Source organism: Cebidichthys violaceus, unplaced genomic scaffold, assembly GCF_023349555.1.
Source record: "Cebidichthys violaceus isolate CVI_PGR_0920_01 unplaced genomic scaffold, fCebVio1.0.p SCAF_69, whole genome shotgun sequence".
Taxonomy (NCBI): Eukaryota; Metazoa; Chordata; class Actinopteri; order Perciformes; family Stichaeidae; genus Cebidichthys; species Cebidichthys violaceus.
This window is the reverse complement of record NW_027176916.1, coordinates 293,555-308,803: the sequence shown is the minus strand read 5'-3', so window position 1 is coordinate 308,803 and position 15,249 is coordinate 293,555. Positions and strand designations below refer to the sequence as shown.

General features: G+C 45.4%; 1 protein-coding gene across 9 annotated transcripts in view; it reads left to right on the top strand.

Moving 5' to 3' along the window:
• Nucleotides 1-15,249, top strand: part of rapgef6 (Rap guanine nucleotide exchange factor (GEF) 6) — a 336,552-nt gene that overhangs the window by 28,514 nt on the left and 292,789 nt on the right. For all 9 annotated transcript variants that reach the window (XM_068735024.1, XM_068735023.1, XM_068735022.1 and 6 more), the window contains exons 4-5: nucleotides 2,888-2,971; nucleotides 11,296-11,365. In XM_068735024.1, the coding sequence (XP_068591125.1) occupies nucleotides 2,888-2,971; nucleotides 11,296-11,365 (154 nt within the window). The remainder of the gene's footprint in view (nucleotides 1-2,887; nucleotides 2,972-11,295; nucleotides 11,366-15,249) is intronic.

The following is a 15,249-nucleotide window of genomic DNA, read 5'->3' as shown; positions in this document are numbered from 1 at the left end:
CAAGCTCTCTGCTGAAAACAGATAAAACGTCCAGATTCAAGACGCCGTCGTCCGGATGAGAACATCGATCTGTTGATCCGGAGGTAACGTCTGTCAGGCTGTGTGAACAAATGGATACTGAGAGGGATGAAAAGAAGTCACATGACCGTCCTCTACAGCGAGGAGCCAGAGGGAGGAGGAGGGAGGAGGAGACGAACGAGAGTAGACGACGAGGGGAGGAGGGAGGAGGAGACGAACGAGAGTAGATGAGGAGGGGAGGAGGGAGGAGGAGACGAACGAGAGTAGACAAGGAGGGAGGAGGAGACGAACGAGAGTAGACGAGGAGGGAAGGAGGAGACGAACGAGAGTAGACGAGGAGGGAGGAGGAGACGAACGAGAGTAGACGAGGAGGGAGGAGGAGACGAACGAGAGTAGACGAGGAGGGAAGGAGGAGACGAACGAGAGTAGACGAGGAGGGAGGAGGAGACGAACTAGAGTAGACGAGGAGGGAGGAGGAGACGAACGAGAGTAGACGAGGAGGGAGGAGGAGACGAACAAGAGTAGACGACGAGGGGAGGAGGGAGGAGAGGAACAAGAGTAGACGAGGAGGGAGGAGGGAGGAGAGGAACAAGAGTAGACGAGGAGGGAGGAGGAGACGAACGAGAGTAGACGACGATGGGAGGAGGGAGGAGGAGATGAACGAGAGTAGACGACGAGGTGAGGAGGGAGGAGGAGAGGAACGAGAGTAGACGACAAGGAGAGGAGGGAGGAGAGGAACAAGAGTAGACGAGGAGGGAGGAGGAGACGAACGAGAGTAGACGACGAGGGGAGGAGGGAGGAGAGGAACAAGAGTAGACGAGGAGGGAGGAGGAGACGAACGAGAGTAGACGACGATGGGAGGAGGGAGGAGGAGATGAACGAGAGTAGACGACAAGGAGAGGAGGGAGGAGGAGACGAACGAGAGTAGACGACAAGGTGAGGAGGGAGGAGGAGACGAACGAGAGTAGACGACAAGGAGAGGAGGGAGGAGGAGACGAACGAGAGTAGACGACAAGGAGAGGAGGGAGGAGGAGACGAACGAGAGTAGACGACGAGGTGAGGAGGAGAGGAACGAGAGTAGACGACGAGGGGAGGAGGGAGGAGGAGACGAACGAGAATAGACGACGAGGAGAGGAGGGAGGAGGAGAGGAACGAGAGTAGACGACGAGGTGAGGAGGGAGGAAGAGATGAACAAGAGTAGATGACGAGGTGAGGAGGGAGGAAGTGGCTGCAAGGGAGACGTGTTAGGAGGCATATTGAAAGAGAAGGAGGAGAGGAAACAAGAAGTGAATATGCTGGAGAGAGAGAGAGAGAGAGCGAGAGAGAGAGAGAGAGAGAGGAAGCGAGGGAGATGGATGGAGGACAGGGCTCCACATGCTCTTGATGTATTATAATGCTCGCTGGAGTCACGTGAGACGGTTTAAATTTAAAATCAAATAAACAAACGCACACACACACACACACACACACACACACGCTGACGCTGAAAAGTTAGACGTATTTATTTCCTGAGAAAATTAAAAATCCCTTCCTGTCAAACTGTCCCCTTGTACATAAATAAGACGTGTTGTCCATCCAATATGCAAAGTGATTCATTCGTTTTTGCGGTTTGTCATGAAAGTGAATAAATCTGCCCGTAAATAATTTCACTGCATCTAGAAATAGCAACACGAGCCTCAGACGATCTTCTCCTGGAGGAGTTGCTCCTTTCTCCAAACGCTCCTCGTCTGTGTTCTTATCGTTAATAACCGGGAGGCCGCAGGAGTCGGTCCAGTCCTCCTTCGCGTGACGGCGGACCTCACGGGACGGTTCTGTCACATCGTGGCTCTGTAGTGCTCGGCCTGCTGTAGGTTGCATTTATGCGCCTCTTGGGATCCAGAGCAGGATGTGCACTTTATGTTTTCTTTACGTGACTCGTGCATTTTTTAAAGCCCTGGAAGGAAATGACACAGAAGAATCCTTCCTGTTCTTTGTGCTTCAGTCGGACATGTACGAAGTCACCGTGAGGAAGTTCTAACGCTCCCAATGTAATATTGATGGTCCTCTATCAGACCTCCATCAGTACAGAGACCACCAGAGAGAAGAGGGTCTGTTTCTATAGAGCTGTTCTTGATGATGTCATCGGAGCCACCGGGTCGGATTCTGGTGAAACCAGATGGACTCATGCAGGTTCACCAGAAACTCCTTCAGCTCAGAGTCCAGCAGAGACCCGGTCCACCGCGGACGGACCCGGATCTTCCAGCAGAGACCGGTCCACCGCGGACAGAACCAGATCCTCCATCAGAGACCGGTCCACCGCGGGCAGACCCGGATCTTCCAGCAGAGACCGGTCCACCGCGGACAGAACCAGATCCTCCATCAGAGACCGGTCCACCGCGGGCAGACCCGGATCCTCCAGTAGAGACCGGTCCTCCGCGGACAGACCCGGATCCTCCAGCAGAGACCGGTCCACCGCGGACAGACCCCGGATCCTCCAGCAGAGACCGGTCCACCATGGACAGACCCGGATCCGGCTTCACCTGCAGTCTCGGACCTGCAAAAAAAATTAGTTTGACAATTACAGATTCAAGCTAAAGATGCTTACCTGACATTTATTAAAGTAAAATAAAACTGCATCTTAAAGAGTCGCGTTGCTCAAAGAAACCGTGGAGTTAAATACAACAAATGAACCAAGAAGCACAGATGCTAGGGAGGTAAAAACACACAAAACAAACGTCCACCTTAAAACTCACACGAGTTGATCAGTCCTCAGTCCTGGTGTGTGGCGCTCTCACAGTCTGCTCTCCAACACGGGACCCTGAGAGACCCTGAGAGACACTGAGAGACACTGAGAGACACTAAGAGACACTGTTCTTTCTCTTCATTACAGCCCCGACAGCATCGCGACCTCCTGGTACATCCTGCTCTCTGGATCCGTCTTCGTCAAGGAGCACATGTACCTGGCCAGGTGCTGGTATGTAACAACCACACAACCACACACACACACACACACACACACACACACACACACACACACACACACACAAAGAGGGTGAGACAATAAGAGGAGGTGGGATCTTGTCACGTGTTGTGGGTGTGTGAACGTAGTGAACTCGTGTCTTTAGTAAGCATGACCCGTGGTAACGTGTGCATATTCTATTTCCTAGTTTCTTGTTTTTGTTATTTATTGGTGTTCTCTGCATATGTTGGTATTGATTGTAGCGTTATCTGCATAATGAACTCTTCACATCGTCCTTCATCTTCTGTTCATCTTCTATTTCTTTATGCTTACAATTAAGATCAACTGATTGTGAACCGCATCAAATCCTTTCAACTGAGAATTCATTACGATCAACTTCTGATGGAAGCGTCGGCTCAACATGAAATAAAGTAGATAAAACGTTAATGCAACAGTTGATGCAGCTGGTTGTCGTGACAACGGACGTTTTAAAGGAACAACAACAACAACAACAACAACAACGACGACAACGACACAAAGCACCAAATGTAGCAGAATGAATAGTTAGAGAAGTATAAATAACCTCAGGGCAGCTAGCTGTGTGTGTGTGTGTGTGTGTGTGTGTGTGTGTGTGTGTGTGTGTGTGTGTGTGTGTGTGTGTGTGTGTGTGTGTGTGTGTGTGTGTGTGTGTGTGTGTGTGTGTGTGTGTGTGTTCGTTCAACTGACCCACACTGGAATGACCAGAGTGCAAAGGCCTGGAGGGTGTGTGTGTGTGTGTGTGTGTGTGTGTGTGTGTGTGTGTGTGTGTGTGTGTGTGTGTTGCAGTACACAGGGGGGTGTAGAGGAGGTCACAGAGGGAGCTAATAGGGAGGAGTTTGTGTGTGTGTGTGTGTGTGTGTGTGTGTGTGTGTGTGTGTGTGTGTGTGTGTGTGTGTGTGTGTTGGGAATGCGGAACCCCTGGTAGAACAGTGGCAGGCCATGTGTTCCTGAGCAGCCTGGAGCCCAAAAGCACATCCAGGCAGGAAATGAGCAGGCTACACACACACACACACACACACACACACCTCTCCCTGTAGCCAGCGGACAGACAGACAGACATACAGAACAGAGTAGAGCGGGAGGGAACACACACACACACACACGCACACACTCCTCCCTGAGTTAAAGAGGAGCCAGTAGGATTGACAGACTTCTGCTTCCTGAGGAGACTTTTCTCTCTCTTTCACACTCCGGAGTGTAAACACACTAGTCGGATCTAGAACCTGGAGTCTTCTGCTTCTCCTCCTCGTGGATAATATGCTGGATATCCAAAGAAGTGGACGCCTAGACTTCCCGTTGGTGGTCAGTGATCTTCAAGCTTTCATGTTTCTCTTTTAGTTCAGAGGCGCTCGCTGTATTCTAACATAACAGGGACTTCTGATTCAGATGAGGATTTTTCAAAACTCCCTCTCTCTCTCTCTCTCTCTCTCTCTCTCTCTCTCTCTCTACGCATTCCTAAACCCAGCGTGCTCCATTTCCTGCCCGCCGTCGTCGTAACCGACGGCGCTCCGCTCACAAACACACACACACACACACACATCTGTAAAAAACACACCGTACGTTGTCCTCCTTCGTCATCGTGTGTGAGAGAGGAAACACACTGTGTCTGTGAGCTTCACACGTTGTCGTCGAGTTATTGAGGATTCAAAACACTTTGATCTCTGAACAGGACCTCCATTATTTGGATCCTGTGGTTTTTGTGTGAACATGCAGTTTGTTATCAATTCATTTCAAATCTTCTGCTGCTCCTCTCATCTACGAACTACGGTAGTTAACTAAACCAGCGTTCACTGCTTAGTTCAGTAGCCGCCGATATAAGCTGGAGTACTTCTAAATCTTTCAAAGTTTGGAACGTTGACGTCCTTTCATCTGCAACATTCCTCATGATCTCCGGCGGTGTGACGTGAGTGGACGCTCGGGGAGCGGTGGGCGTGGCTGTAGGTCAGCAGCAGCAGCTGTCGGGGGGGCTCCGATCCAAACGAGGCTCTTCACCGATCACTCTGTTGTTTTGCAAATGAGTCGGAATGTTTCTGAATGGACCGCTCCTACGTCACTCCTTTGAGTCTGGTGTGTGTGTGTGTGTGTGTGTGTGTGTGTGTGTGTGTGTGTGTGTGTGTGTTAGACTGTGGTCTGTGGGGGTTTTTTTTCTTCCCCCTCTCTTTACTGTTGGTCATCGTTACGATGGAAACACGGCTGCCAAACGGACCGGGATCTCCGTTCTTTGGGTTTGATTCTTGACCAAAACTCAAACTTTGTATCGACTCTAAGTAGATTCTCAGCGGTTGCTTTCCTCTCAGAGCTTTTTAGATTCAACGTGAAGCTCTTAAGTCGTGTTTCCAGTCGCATATTTTTATGCCCAATTTGAAGAAAAAAAGTTTTAGTGTAGCTTTCACCGTTTAAAACGTATACGAACTCTATTTTCCTCGTGTTTTATCGTCTTCATTTTTAATTTGACATCTCCCTGTATTAGTATTTTGCACTCACCGTCACATCTCTGGTTTTTGACACCAGCTCAGGGAGTGTGTATATATATGTGTGTGTGTGTGTGTGTGTGTGTGTGTGTGTGTGTGTGTGTGTGTGTGTGTGTGTGCGTGCGTGTGTGTGTGTGTGTGGCCTTTACTTTCTGTGCCGGCTGTCGTGCTTTATTGCCCCCGGGCCCCGCTGCAGCTGTCTCTGGACCGGAGCTGAACCTGTTCTCCCGTCTGCCAGCAACTTGTTCCTGCAGGAGAGGAGGAGGAGGAGGAGGAGGAGGGGAAGACGAAATATGACTTATGTGAAGATGAAATAATAATAATAACAACAGCTCATCCAACTAAATGTCGCTGAGAGGGTTTTTTTTTTATTGTTTTACTGCTTTTATAATAATAATACATCACATTTATGTTGCACTTTTCAAAGTTCTCAGACAACTACACACAGAACAAAGCAGACGAACTCTTAAATACAGACAGAAAAAAGTTAAGAATACGATGAAAAACAATATATATATAATAAAGTAAAAATCATCGTCATGGAGATACGGAATGACCTGTAAGGAGTTCACTCACTGTGAGGTGACTCAGGTTTGTTGATTCTTCTACTGTAGTGGTGGAACACAGTAGGTCAGAGCAAGAGGAGGGAGAAGCTGCGCTGAGGTGTGTTTTATTTATCTTTGCACACACACACACACACACACACACACACACACACACACACACACACACACACACACACACACACACACACACACACACACACAAACATAAAGTACGTCCAATACAGTAGGCATACAATTCTGCAAACTCTAGCTCTCCTCCTGCTGCTTTCTCAATAGCAAGCTGTACGTCTCCTCTGTTTGTCTCACACACTCTGCCTCACTACACACACACACACACACACACACACACACACACACACACACACAGAGAGTGGAGAGACGGGCTTGGCAGGCTCTGTGCAGCGCTGACAGGGACCATGCGTCCCGCCTCAGTGGAGTGTGGAGAGATCTGTCAGAGTGGCGCTGACCTCCAGGCTAAGGGCTCTGAGAGAACTCTTGAGCCCCAGCCGACTGCATTCCTCCCTGGGAACTTCCTCAAACCACGCCTGGGTGTTCGTGTTCTAGTGGGAGCTTCTGAATAGAATGTATTCATTCGCTTACTGGGCTTTCTGATGCGATGCAGGATCTTTATGCTTATTTAAACAGTAACGTTGATAATTAATTGGTGCAGATACATACAAATTAGCTATGTACACATGTTGAAAGCGGCACTATTTTGTTGAAACCAGGCGGCAACCTTCATGTGTTAAAGCTGCATTCTCTCTAGTGTCCACCAGGGGGCGACTCCTCTGGTCGTATAGAAGTCTAGTCTAAAATGACTCTACTTCTCTCTTGATTTATTCCCTCAGTAAACATTGTAAACATTGGTCCATTTGGAGTCAAACAGACCATAAAGCAGGGGATGCTTTAGGGGCGGGGCTACCTTGCGATTGACAGGTACCAGAGACGTATACGTCGTCTCTTCGTCCCTCCTCTGCAGTCCAAATATGGTCATTTCCATTCACTGGTTGCAAAAAAAAACAACCAAGATGGCGACGGCCAAAATACCGCACTTTAGGCTTCAAAACGTCAGCGCGTGACGTCACAACAGTCTATGGTTGAAACCCATTTGCCTCGTTTTGGTTCCTCCTTAACTAATGGGCTTCTTTTCTCGGTCAATGCTGTAAATATTATTGAAATGGGAAAAGTCGATACAGAGGGAGAATGGCTTTTACTGTCCCTGGATTCACCTGCAGAGCACTTCATGAAAAGTGTCTAATAGTAGTGAATAATTGAGTTTCCTGTAGAAGCCCTGATATCATCATTCTTAGGTGTAATTGTGTTGCCAAAGACAGCAGGACGGCTGTATCGGCAGGGACGGACGCTCCCGGGTGAACCTGTCTCACCTCATGTCTGGGAATCAGGAGTGTGAACGCGTGGACGCTGCACGGTGTCGCCGAGTGCAGTGAAGTGTCAAATAAGAGAAAAGGTTATCAAGCAACGATATCGTCGTAGTTACGGTAGCTTTCTCTGAAAGCAGCTTCGGTGGGCGTCACTTAACAGGAATCAACGTGATGCAGCTTTGATTGCACAACGGCTTCCCTTTGACCGTTTCCATGAAAACGTGTCCGTCTGAACAATAGCCGCTCGTCCAAATAACAAAAGGAAGAGGACTTTCATCATTGTTTCCATCATCAGAGCACATTAGGAAGACAGGCTTTCATCCGAGCGTTAAATCAAGAGGCTGACATTGTCTGTGCCGGTGATTAAGGATGTGATGGGATGAAAGTTTGCTGTAGAGATGAGTCAATTCTTCTTTCTTAAAGGTGTATGACTCTCTGAGGGCATTCTGGCTTCTTTTTTTTTACTCTTATTTATGTGCAGTGGTGATAATTCATCAAAATCATATTTGTTATAGTGTTTTTTTCTCTATATATGTGCAGTAGTTGTATCAAATTATTATCCGTATATTAATGTTTTATTATGTTAATGTGCAATAGGCAAGCGGCCTACTGGACAATGCACACACTGTACTGAACAATACACTTTCCAACATGGACTAGTGACAGAAAACACAACATTATATTGGGGATTCTGTGCAGAAAAGATATATAAAGTATGCATTTGAGCTAGCTAGCTAGCTAGCTAACAAGCTATCTGCTAAAAGAGTAAGAATTTAACGGCTCCATGTTTCAACCACACATTGTTGTCGGAAAAGCACGTCGCTGTCTCCAGATGAGTAACAACTTTTTACGGCTCATTTTCCTCAAACCAGTGTAGCATGATAGCACGGTGGACTTAGCGAGCTAGCTAGCCAGCCGCTACATTTGTAGGAATTTAACAATTTAATGTTTCAACCACACACTTTTCACAGCGTAGAGAAAAACACGTTGCTGTCTCCAGATGAGTAACAACTCTTTACGGCTCATTTTCTGAAACCAGTGTAGCAGGAAAGCACGGTGGACTTAGCGAGCTAGCTCGCTAACTTGCTAGTGTGCTAGCTCGCTAGCTAACTAGCCAACCGCAGCTGGACCTTCAAGTTACATGTTTCTTTCTTCTACAGTCAGACCCCTCTTGAGGAAGAAGGAAGGGAGATGAGGGGGAAATAAAATGCAAAAGGGAGAGCAGTGAAGTGCAAAGATGAATAAATGGAAGTGAATGGAGTGGGAGAGAAGGAGGTGGAAAGGGGTCAACAGGAAAAGAGAGTGTAAGAGTAGGAGACAAAACAAAAAGAGCTCAAAGGGGAGGAAATCTTTACAAATGGTGTGTGTGAAGAAGAAGTATTGTTTGGCACTTTAGTGGAAGTGAAGGGTAGAAGGAAGGTAAATTACTGAGGAGGGCAGCAGGCTGTAAACCAGAAGGGAAGGAGGGTGTGAGAACCAGAGAGATGTGAGAGTGAGAGTTGGCCCTCTCCCAGCTCAGCACGCTTCCATAATTAAAACCAGCCGCTCCCTCCAGTTCCTAAACAACGCTGAGTCGCCACTTTGAGCAACGCCAAGGGGAGCGAGACGTGTTGACAGGCCGGAGTCTCTCTCACACGCTTCAGACGGCACTCGGGGAAACACCGAGAGAGACACGCATAATTAGCGGATGCATTAAATCGACACTCGCAGTGTGGGGGAGATTTCTTTATTTTTTTTTTTTTCAAAGATGTGGAAAGCAATGTCTCGAAATTTTAAAACACAACGGAGTTCACTGGAGACTGAGGAGGAGAGTTTGGGCTTCACTGCTTCTGTTGCTTCACATTTTGAACCGTTACGGTGAACGATGTCATGCTCTCCTGCAATCATTGTGTGTGTGTGTGTGTAGGGCTTTTATTGTGAAAGGTGAGAACCGATTTTTAAAGGAGTACTAAAGTTTGCTTCCTTCAATCAACTAGGATTGGTTGATACTTTTATTTGCGGTGTGAAAATCAATTTCTTTCCCCCCAAAAAAACAAAAGTTTCCTGCATTTTTGTTGTTGTTGCTGCGTAATCGTGCAGAACGAGACTTTCCTGCCGGCTCCTTTCCTCTAATGTCGTCAGACACTGATAGTAACAATCCGAGCTCGCCGGTGGCAGAAACAAAGCCCTTCTAGTGGACGTCAACGTCACATCGTCGGGACACATTTGCACGAAACACACACAGAAAAACATGGTGAAAATAGAGTCCAAAGTTTGAAAAAAACCCCACCATAGTTGCCCTTTAACTAAGACGTCACGCAGGATCCACGTTTCAGCAGACTGAACCCTCGTGGTCTCACCGCGCCGTCAGCTGCTCTCCTCCTGCTTATCGGAGGACTCAGCAGCCGGCTGCAGAGAAGCCCGCCAGGCAGACAGTGACTCGTGTCCGCTAACGATCGTAGGTCCGCGTAAGCGATGCGCGCTGACGCGTTCGTGGTCGGCATCGATTTGATTCCAATGATGGACGTCGACGCCAGTCAGCCCGTTTTTTAAGTTTAAGTTCTCGACCTTTTTGCAACTTGAGGGACAAACGATCTCTGAAAGGAACAACGTTCCCGAATAAATGAGGGAAAACAGGAACACGACATTCTCCAAAGCTCCTCAGAGTTCTCATTTTTCTCCGGCCATAAATAGAAACGGTTGGCTGTGCGGCAGGCGGGTGACGGATGTCGTGTAGTGGAACGACTTTAAGACTCCTCTGTTGACTTTGAAACCCGTGTGGTGGGTTTTAACTGGTATATGGACCTATTATCTCCCAACGCGTCTCTGTAAAGATGATGTGGGGTTTTTTTTTCAGGCGATCAAAGTTGGTTCGAACGCTGATTGTGCTTTTAGTCTCTGCGGACTCGGCACGGTTATATTGAGGTGTCAACCAGGAAGGCGTATTGATCCACACTCTCTTGTCTTTAAGTGGTTCGGCCTTCACTTTATTGTGCTTCTCTAATACTGTCCCTGTCTCTCTCTCTCTCTCTCTCCTGTAGCTGATAGGCGGCAACCTCGGTTCTGAAAAGTGCCTTCAAAAGCTGCATTCTCTCTAGTGTCCACCAGGGGGCGACTCCTCTGGTTGTATAGAAGTCTAGTCTAAAATGACTCTATTTCTCTCTTGATTTATTCCCTCAGTAAACATTGTAAACATGAGTTTATGGTCTCAATCTCTAGTTTACAGTCTTCTTCAATACAGCATGATGTTCATTTAGTACATTATGCTCCATTTAGAGTCAAACAGACCATAAAGATAGATAGATAGATAGATAGATAGATAGATAGATAGATAGATAGATAGTAACTTTATTGATCCCGCGAGGGGAAATTATTTAGTTACAAGCAGCAATAGGTTCCAGAAAGCAGCCCATAAAGCAGAGGACGCTTTAGGGGCGGGGCTTACCGTGATTGACAGGTCTCTCTACCAGAGACGTATACGGCGTCTCTACGTCGCTCCTCCTCAGTCCAGATATGTTAGCGTTCGCTCATCGGTTGCATGAAAGCCGAGACCGCTTTTTAAAGTTGTCATAAAACACTAGCGATAACGCGTTTCTGAAAAGTATCTCATATATATATATATATATATATATATATATATATACGTTCCCTCCAATAGTTCTCTTTCATAATGTGAGAACAGGTACCTATTTTAAATGGGTCATTTGGACAATTACTGTCGTTCATCCCGCGGTCGGTCCGCGTGTGGGCGGATGTGATTGACTGCATCTGTCTCCGCTGTCAGTGTGGGAGAGTCGTCTAATCTGTGCCTTCTGGTTTCAACATTTATTTAAGGTGTTGCTCTCTCTCTCTCTCTCTCTCTCTCTCTCTCTCTCTCTCTCTCTCTCTCTCTCTCTCTACAGTTTTGGCAAGCAGCTGGAGGGCAGACGAGGCTGTGAATGCATCACTTTGGAGCCGTCAGAAATGATCGTGGTGAGTCGAGACTCGGCCTCTCTCTTTGTCTCTCACCTTAGCCCCTCACCCTTTTTTTACACTCCCACATCTCCCATCTGTCCTTTTGATATTAGTCCTGTTTCACCCGTCTTCATTTGATGTCTGTATCGCTTTTCTTTTCCTCCCTTTTCTTTCATCTCTCTCTCTCTCTCTTTTCCTCCCTACCTCCCCCCCCCCCTCTCTCTATATGAGCTGTAGCTCTTCAATTCAAATGAGCCTCACTGGCCGGATGTGTTGCCAAAGCTTCACCATTGAACAAATTCAATTACGTAATTATGTAGCAATCTAGATGCTCTAATGACATTAAATGTATATTATACATACGACGATATCTCTGGAGAAGTGAGGTTGAGTTATGGATGAATTTATGTTTCATGTCATCAAATAAAGTGGAAAAAAAAACAACACAAACAGCAGCTGCTACGGAGAGTGTTGCATCATGGGTTGTTTTTAGCCCCGATGCTCAAAGGTGTCCCTCAGAAAACGGCCTTTCAGTTTTACGCAGCGCGATCAGTACCGGTCCTCCTTCCCTTTGATCTCGTGGTGTTCAGGTGTAATCGGTCATAGCAGCGTCACGTCAGGGCGAACTCTTTCCTCCTCCACACGGACCACCAGTCATCACCATCTATCATGCTGTATTACAAGTGATACACAAGTAATACTAATAACTTCATTTATATGACATCTGAAAATAGAGTTCACCAAGAAACACGGAAAAAACACGTCTAGAACAGAACAAAAGATGAAACAATGAAACCAATTACTACAATAAGAACAAAGAGTAAATACAATAATTAATAATAAATATAGCAATAAATAATAATAAAATAAATAATAATAAATATAGCAACAAAGAGTAAATACAATAATGATAAATATAGCAATAAATAATAATAACATAAATAATAATAAATATAGCAACAAAGAGTAAATACAATAATTAATAATAAATATAGCAATACATAATAATAAAATAAATAATAATAAATATAGCAATACATAATAATATAATAATTAATAATAAATATAACAACAAAGTATAAATACAATAATTAATAATAAATACAGCAACAAAGAGTAAATACAATAATTAATAATAAATATAGCAATAAATAATAATATAATAATAAATATAACAACAAAGTATAAATACAATAATTCATAATAAATACAGCAACAAAGAATAAATACAATAATTAATAATAAATATAGCAATACATAATAATAAAATAAATAATAATAAATATAGCAATACATAATAATATAATAATTAATAATAAATATAACAACAAAGTATAAATACAATAATTAATAATAAATACAGCAACAAAGAGTAAATACAATAATTAATAATAAATATAGCAATAAATAATAATATAATAATAAATATAACAACAAAGTATAAATACAATAATTCATAATAAATACAGCAACAAAGAATAAATACAATAATTCATAATAAATATAGCAATAAATAATACAAAATAATAATAATAATAATAATAATTTTAATACTAATAAAAATCTATAAATTTGAAATAGCTGAACAGACAAGTAAAACAGTGTCCCCAGAACCCACAAGAAGACACCGTAGTGCTGTTTCAGAGACACATGATTCCTGTTCGACAGACGTAAAGATGGAGGAATCCTCGAAGAACCGCAAACACAGAGGGGCCGTGTGTTCAGTCACACTGCATTGCAGCCAATCAGCTAATTAGGGCCATGGGAACAGTAGACACGGGACGGACAGGGACGGGGACGGGGACGGGGACGGGGACGGGGGGGGCATTCACAGACCAACGGGGCGGGGTTTGTTTTTTTCAGTCTTGAGCGGTGCATCGTGGGAATGAAAAGGAGGGAAGTGGTGTGAAGAGGGGACTGAGAAATGAATGAATCCAGCAAAGATAGACAGAGAGGAATGTAAACTGTCACACACACACACACACACACACACACACACACACACACACACACACATGGACGGAGGAAACAGGAAACACGGTCACGTTATGTTCAGTGACAGTCGGTTAGAAACACAAAGGCGAGACGTCTCAATGGCTGACAGTGTTGGTCGCTGGAGAGATGGGGGTTGTGTTCAGTCAGCACCATAGACTAGAGAAGAAGTAGACGTCACGCTTCGGTTTGTGACGTTTTGAAGTCTAGAGTTTGGCGATTTGGCCGTCGCCATCTTGGATTACGTACGTCGCCGTGTTGTTGTTTTTTTTTTTGCATCCATATTAGGACTGAGGAGGAGCGGCGTAGAGACGCCGTATACGTCTCTGGTAGAGAGACCTGTCAATCACCGTGTAGCCCCGCCCCCTAAATCATCCCCTGCTTTATGGTGTGTTTGACTCTAAATGGAGCATAATGTACTAAATGAACATCATGCTGTATTGAAGAAGACTTGAAACTAGAGATTGAGACCATAAACTCATGTTTACAATGTTTACTGAGGGAATAAATCAAGAGAGAAGTAGAGTCATTTTAGACTAGACTTCTATACAACCAGAGGAGTCGCCCCCCTGGTGGACACTAGAGAGAATGCAGGTTTTGAAGACACTTTCGCCTTGGCTTCACTCTGCTGAAGGTTGTTCATGTCATTGCCCCCCCCCCCCCAGGTGTTGGTGTGCGTTACCTTCAGGCTGTCTCACGAGGCTCGTTAAAAAGAGACACACCAACACTGCTCCCTTTGTTCTTACCGTTATTTGGTGTTTTATAGCTGAACTGTCCCTCATGCAGCCTATTCAGAGTCCATTACAGCTAAACTACCCACAATGCAGTTGTTCAGTGTAGTACAGCAGCATTGTTCCTTTTGTCTTTTACTTGAAACCCGCAGCAGCTATGGAAGGCAAACGGCACACTTTATGATCCAGACCTTCTCTTGGCTGTTCTTCGGCTCAGAACCTTTTACTGTGATCTCATCTCCAGGGCGCTCGGTAGTCGACTTTTTCCCGTGTGGCGATCATGAGTCTGTTTGTAAGGCCACACATGACTGACCCTGTGGTCGTTGGAGAGGGGGGGGGGGGCGGGGCGGGGGGCGAACAATAGCAGCTCATAAAATCAGTGTCTGTTGCGTTTATACACTTTGGTGAAATTGTACTCTTTCATTACCGCGCTGTATGTTGAAAGGAGCAAGAAGAAGGTGAAGGTACAGAAACAAAGAGCACGCTTGTTAAAAGGTACCGAATTATCCAATCGACAATTTGGACTTAACCGGACCTCTGAAGTCCGCTCCTCACCCTCTGCCTGAGGCTAGCGTAACGTGCCCGAAACCTCCCGACCAAAACTGTCAGCGGTTGAGCTGCATCATGGGTAATGTGGGCGCACGGTTTTCAGAGGAATGTGAGTAATGAAGCGGACGACGACGTCCCTGGTTCTGTTGCACCGGGATTCTGATGTTGTCACAGTGCAATAATGAAACTACTTTAAAAGGCGTTTTGTAAGAAAACAACACGGACAAACAGAACAGGGTAGAGTTGAAATATCTAAACAATATTCAAACTATTATTCATAAAACATTCAGAGAAAAAAAAAATCAAAGAAAGATTATTTTTAAAAGCGCGTCTTCTCAAAGTCTCAACGTATTATTATTTTTAAATATTGTAATTACTGACATAATAAGGCTATTGACTCTCTTAACATCATGCAGCGGTGAATCTAAATTCCTCCCACAACAACAGACGAGCACAAAAAGCCTTCAGGGAATGGGTTGAATGGCCGGAATCTGTGTGTTTCTTCTTCTTCTTCTTCTTCTTCTTCTGCCTGCCGAGGATATTTGTGTATTTACGGTTTCCTGGAGGAAGCTGTGGGCTCAGTGTGTGCTCGGTGCACGTGCCTCAGACGGAGAGACGGGAGAGCATGTG